The following is a 6,572-nucleotide window of genomic DNA, read 5'->3' as shown; positions in this document are numbered from 1 at the left end:
ACCATGGTAGTGGTGAGCTGCAAAACCAGGACATAGCTGCCTTAGAAAGTGTCAGTGGCTTGGTATACTCAGAGAATATGCTCCAAGGCAAGGAAGTGCTTAGGGAAGCGTTGGTAAGGCCCATGGTGGAAAGACAGGCCCTCAAATTGCAAATGGGCCTTATCTACCGAAGGCAATGGCAACTTTACCTTCCCTCAAAAGTTGTGATAGTGAGTGTATATGGTCAAGAAATGGAAAAGAGTGAGAGGGGAAGACAATATTTTGAAGAGTATGAGTCTGTACTTGGTTAGGTTTGTGGTTTATTAAAGGGTAGGTGCCCTAGGTGATTTAAATGCAAATGTTGGTGGCGGCGAGTGTTGTTGGTAGGTAAGTGATTCATTTTGCAAATGAAGATCAGAGAGTTTTGTGGAAATGATTGTCGGAAAGACGTAGTTTTGACAGAATAAAATTTATAAATATACTTGGAAAAGAGAAAATTGTGAAGGAATGAGTTTGGTAAATTATGTATTAGTACAGAGCAGATGGAGGAGCAAGGTAGGCTAATAGATACAGTGGTGAGAAGAGAAGCGCCTGATAATTATTTGGTAGATGTGGAAGTTGAAAAGGATAGAGGTTCACCTTAGAGGGGAAGGGGTGAAAATGCAGTCCTGGACTGAAGGAGCGAGTACAAAAAAAAAAAAAAAAAAAAAAAAATATAGACAGAAGAGATGCACAGCTGAAATGAGGCAAAAGATGAAGAGTTGGTGTATAAGTTTGCAAATGGTTGTGGAAGTAACTTTTGAGAAATTTGGAAGATCATTCATTAAGAAGTTGAGGAATGGAAAGGCACCTGTGGCTTTTGAGTTTGAGGGCGAAATGAGGGGTTACAGGTGATGATTGTTCTTATAAGATTACAGATGATGATTGTTCTTTGTGGTAGAAGGATTAGGTGTCCTGGAAAATGCATTTAAAAGGTTTTCTTCATTCATATTAACACAAATGCAGTCTCCCGAGAATGCGTCAATTAGCAGGGACTTAGACTTGGTTATGTATATTCATCTTCCTCTCTACTGTGAAGAGTTAAATATTCGCTTTATATGCAGTATTTGCGCTATATAATTTTCCATAAATTAATTAGTTTAAGCAGTATTTGCTTCATATAATTTTGCATAGATTAGATAGTTTAAGAGGTATTCGCTTTATATAGTTTTGCATAGGTTAAAGAGTATACCTTTTCGTATCCATCATCGAAATGAATTGAAATCCCCAGTTTTCACGTTAAATGTTACTCGAATCCCGAAGTCGTTTCGTGAATTTGGCTTTATTCGGAAGAGGAAACGGAATGGTAGAAACAATCAAACAAGACTACTGAAGAGAAAAAATTGCATATAATTCAGCCATTCCTGATAATCATCTTTGGCAGAGGCCAAAAGGAACCTTTTAGGCAGGCTGAGTTTACGTAGTGGTTAGCAAGGAAAGCTCAAAATTATATAATTTTTAGCTATAAATTTGGGACCTTTAGAAAATAATATATATATATATATATATATATATATATATATATATATATATATATATATATATATATATATATATATATATATATATATAAAGGCAATAGCCATGAAGGGAAAAGTGAAACATGGAATGGTTGCTAGGCCTTTCAACTTACTGTCCTTTACTTAGCAGACTGAAATAAGTTTACATGAAAGCTCATATAATTGACAGATGGGGATTATAAAGGAACAGATGTACCTAGGATCCAGCACAGTTGAAGAATTAGTGGACCTACCAAAATAAGGGTAAATATTTGACAGGTTTTGCAAAAGATTAGGCCCAACAGCTAAGAAGCAGGGAAGTCATTTAACAGATTATACAAGGAAAGAGACTGACCACCAAAATGACCTTGGAAAGAATAAGCTGATTACTTACGTTTATAAAAGTACAACAACTCATTATATTCTCCTTTTGGTAAACAATAAAAATTTTTGCAAAGTGCACATTTAAAAAAATATATTAAACATATGAATACATTTGAAATATATATAAGGCAACACATTACTAATTAAGCCAGTGATATTATCTTTAAGGTCATTCTTGGACATTTTACTAATACAGGGGCACAAATAATACTTGCCAGGCTAAGGAATCAGTGAAATATTTTAGAATCTGCTATTATACAGCTGTCCATCTGTCGGCCTCAGCCACAGTTCCAGGCTTCTCTTTGCGCTTCCATCTCCAGGCCCAGAGAGCTTCCATCAGCCCCCAAACCGCTGTCCATCCGCGTGCCTCAGCCACAGCTCCTGGAATCTCTTTTGAGCTCCCTGCTTCCATACTCCAGGGCCAACGAACTTCTAGCGGGCCTGCCATCCTCCGGCCTCGGCCACAAGTCTGGGCTTCTATTTTGCACTCCCTGCTTCTATCTTCCAGGGACAGTACACTTCAAACAGCCCCCCAATCACTGTCTATTGGCCGGCCTCCGCCAGAGTGTCTGGCTTCTCTTTAGTGTTTCCAGCTTCCATCTTCCAGAGTCAGTGAACTTCCAGCAGCTCCCCAACAGCTGTCCATCCGCCTACCTCGGCCACAGTTCCGGGCTTCTTTTTTTGCATTCCCTGCTTCCATCTTCTAGGGCCAGTGAACCTCCAGCGGCCAGCCAACTGCTGTCCATCGGCCGGCCTCGGCCGCAGGTCCAGGCTTCTCTTTTGCGTTTCCAGCTTCCATCTTCCAGGGCCAATGAACTTCTAGCAGCCCCTCAACTGCTGTGCATCCGCCGGCTTCGGCCACAGTTCCATGCTTCTCTACTTCTCTTTTGTGCTTCCATCTTCCAGGACTAGAGGGCTTCTAGCGGTCCCCCAACTGCTGTCCATCGGCGGGCCTCCACCAGAGTTTCTGGCTTCTCTTTTGTGTTTCCAGCTTCCACCTTCCAGGGTCAGTGAAATTCCAGTGGCCCCCAGCTGCTGTCCATCCGCCAGCCTCGGACACAGTTCTGGGCTTCTTTTTTGCATTCCCTGCTTCCACCTTCTAGGGCCAGTGAACCTCCAGCTGCCAGCCAACTGCTGTCCAACCGCCAGCCTCGGTCACAGTTCCGTGCTTCTCTGCTTCTCTTTTGTGCTTCCATCTTCCAGGACTAGAGGACTTCTAGCGGCCCCCCAACTGCTGTCCATCCGTCGGCCTCGGCCGCAGTTCTGGGCTTCTCTTTTGACCTACCTGCTTCCATCTTCCAGGAACAGTGAACTCCCAGCGGCCCTACAACCACTGTGCGTCCGCCGGCCTCGGTCATAGTTCTGGGCTTCTCTTTTGCATTTCCAGCTTCCACCTTCCAGGGCCAGTGAACTTCCAACGGGCCCCCAACCTCGGTGCATCCGCCGGCCTCAGGCACAGTTCCGGGCTTCTCTTTTGCATTTCCAGTTTCCATCTTCCAGGGTCAATGAACTTCCAGCAGACCCCAACCACTGTCCATGCACCAGCCTCAGCAACAGTTCCAGGCTTCTCTTTTGCGCTTCCATCTTCCAGGGCCAGAGAACTTCCAGTGGCCCCCCAACCTATGTCCATCCGCCGACCTCAGCCACAACTTTGGGATTCTCTTTTGCGCTCTGCTTCCATCGTTCAAGGCCAGTGAATTTTCAGCGGCCCCCGTCCTCTGGCCTAGGCCACACATCTGGGCTTCTCTTTTGCGCTCCCTGCTTCCATCTTCAAGGGCCAGTGAAATTCCGGCGGTCCCCAAACAGCTGTCCATCGACCAACCTCGGCCACAGTTCTGGGCTTCTCTTGTGTTTCCAGCTTCCATCTTCCAGGACCAGTGAACTTCCAGCGGCCCCCAACTGCTGTCCATCTGCCGGCCTCAGCCACAGATCTCGGCTTCTCTTTTTCATTTCCAACTCCCATTTTCCAGGGTTAAGGAACTTCCAGCGGCCCCCCAACCACTGTTCATCTGACGGCATAAACCACAGTTCCGGGCTTCTCTTTTGCACTTCCATTTCCAGTGCCAGAGAACTTCCAGTGGCCCCCCCACCGCTGTCCAGCCTCCAGCCTCGGCAACAATTCCAGGCTTCTCTTTTGTGTTTCCAGTTTCCATCTTCCAGGGCCAATGAACTTCCAGCTGCCCCCCAACCACTGTCCATCCGCCGGCCTCGGACACAGTTCCAGGCTTCTCTTTTGTGCTCCCTGCTTCCATCTTCCATGTGGCCCCCAACCGCTGTGCATCTCCCTGCGTCGTCCAGAGTTCTGGGCTTCTCTCGTTTGTTTCCAGCTTCCATCTTCCAGGCCCAGTGAACTTCCAGCAGCTCCCCAGCGTCTGTCCATCTGCCAGCCTCGGCCACAGATACGGGTTTCTCTTTTGCGCTCCTTGATTCCATCTTCCAGGGCCAGTGAACTTCCAGTGGCCCCGCAAACACTGTCCATCGACCAGCCATGGCCACAATTCTAGGCTTCATTTTTGTTTCCATCTTATATCTTCCAGGGCCAACGAACTTCCAGCTGCCTCCCAACTGCTGTCCACCTGCTGGCCTCGGCCACAGTTCAGAGCTTCTCTTTTGTGTTTCCAGCTTCCATCTTCCAAGGCCAATGAACTTCCAGCAGCTCCCCAACCGATGTCCACCCGCCAGACTTGGCCACAGTTCAGAGCTTCTCTTTTGTGTTTCAAGCTTCCATCTTCCAGGCCCAGTGAACTTCCAGCGGCCCCCAACCGCTGTCCATCCGCTGGCCTCAACCACAGTTCTGGACTTCACTTTTGTGTTTCCAGCTTCCTTCTTCCAGGGCCAGTGAACTTCCAGTGGTTTCCCAACCCCTGTCCATCTGCCAGCCTCGACCACATTTCTGGGCTTCTGTTTTGTGTTTCCAGCTTCCATCTTCCAGGACCAGTGAACTAACAGCGGCCCCCCAACTGCTGTCCATCCACCGGATTCAGCCAAATTTCCGGGCTTCTCTTTTGTGTTTCTAGCTTCCATCTTACAGGACTAGTGAACTTCCAGTGGCCCCCCAACCGCTGTCCATCCTCCGGCCTCTGCCACAGGTCATGGCTTCTCTTTTGTGTTTCCAGCTTCCATCTTCCAGGACCAGTGAACTTCCAGCAGCTGCCAACCACTGTCCATCTGCAGGCATCAGCCACAGTTCCAGGCTTGTCTTTTGTGTTTCCAACTTCCATCTTCCAGAACCAGTAAACCTCCAGGAGTCCCCGAACTGCTGTCCATCTGCCAGCCTCGGCCAATGATCCTGTTCCTCTTTTGTGTTTCAAGCTTTCATCTTTCGGGACCAGCAGCCCCCAACTGCTGTCCATCCACCGGCCTCGGCCACAGTTCCAGGCTTCTCTTTTTGCGTTCTCTGCTTCCATCTTCCAGGGACAGTGAACTTCCAGCAGCCCCCCAACCGCTGTCCATCTGCCGGCCTTGGCCACAGTTCCTGGCTTCTCTTTCGTGCTTCCAGTTCCATCTTCCAGACCCAGTGAATTTCCAGTGGCCGCCCAACCGCTGACCATCCACCAGCCTTGGACACAGTTCCAGGCTTCTCTTTCTTGCTCCCAGCTTCCATCTTCCAGGACCAGTGAACTTCCAGCGACCGCCCAACCGCTGTCCATCCGCCGGCCATGGCCACATTTACTTGCTTCTCTTTTGTGTTTCTAGCTTCCATCCTCCAGGACCAGTGAACTTCCAGCGGCCCCCCAACTGCTATCCATCTGCCGGTCTCGGCTACAGTTCTAGGCTTCTCTTTCGTGCTTCCCGCTTCCATCTTTCAGGACCAGTGAACTTCCAGCGTCCCCCCAACCGATGTCCATCCGCCAGCCTCGGCCACAGATCCGGACTTTCTTTTGCGTTTCAAGCTTTCGTCTCCAAGGACCAGTGAACTTCCAGTGGCCCCCCAACCACTGTCCATCCTCCGGCCTCGGCTACAGTTCAGGGCTTCTCTTTTTGCGTTCTCTGCTTCCATCTTCCAGGGACAGTGAACTTTCAGCTGCCCCCCAACCGCTGTCCATCTGCCCCCCTCGGACACAGTTCTGGGCTTCTCTTTCGCGTTTCCAGCTTTCATCTTCCAGGACCAGTGAACTTCCAGTGGCTTCCCAACCGCTGTCCATCCACTGGCCTTGGACACAGTTCCAGGTTTCTCTTTTGTGTTTCCAGCTTCCATCCTACAGAACCAGTGAACTTCCAGCGGCCCCAACCACTGTCCATCTGCCGGCCTCGGCCACATTTCCTAGCTTGTCTTTTGTGTTTCCGGCTTCCATCCTCCAGGACCAGTGAACTTCCAGCGGCGCCCCAACCGCTGTCCATCAGCCGGCCTCGGCTATAGTTCCTGGCTTCTCTTTCATGTTTCCGGCTTCCATCTTCCAGGACCAGTGAACTTTCAGCAGCCCCCCAACCGCTGTCCATCCGCCGGCCTCAGCCACAGTTCCATGCTTCTCTTTTGTGTTTCCAGCTTTTATTTTCCAAGACCAGTGAACTTCCAGCAGCCCCCCAACTGCTGTACATCCGCCGGCCTCAGCCACAGTTCCATGCTTCTCTTTTGTGTTTCCAGCTTTCATCTTCCAAGACCAGTGAACTTCCAGCAGCCCCCAACTGCTGTACATCCACCAGTCTTGGCCACAGTTCCAGACTTCCCTT

The 6,572-nt window shown here is 49.1% G+C and overlaps 1 protein-coding gene across 1 annotated transcript; it reads right to left on the bottom strand.

Annotated features, from left to right (window-relative positions):
* Nucleotides 1-2,604: 2,604 nt before the first annotated feature.
* LOC136845490 (uncharacterized) lies at nt 2,605-3,394 on the bottom strand. The gene is made up of 2 exons (XM_067115666.1): nt 3,187-3,394; nt 2,605-2,753 (listed from the first exon to the last, which is right to left on the bottom strand). The coding sequence occupies exons 1-2, from the start codon at nt 3,392-3,394 to the stop codon at nt 2,605-2,607; spliced, it is 357 nt and encodes a 118-aa protein (XP_066971767.1).
* Between the last annotated feature and the right edge of the window lie 3,178 nt (nt 3,395-6,572).

Source organism: Macrobrachium rosenbergii, chromosome 14 (assembly GCF_040412425.1).
Source record: "Macrobrachium rosenbergii isolate ZJJX-2024 chromosome 14, ASM4041242v1, whole genome shotgun sequence".
Classification (NCBI taxonomy): domain Eukaryota; kingdom Metazoa; phylum Arthropoda; class Malacostraca; order Decapoda; family Palaemonidae; genus Macrobrachium; species Macrobrachium rosenbergii.
This window is presented reverse-complemented; position numbering and strand designations above follow the sequence as displayed.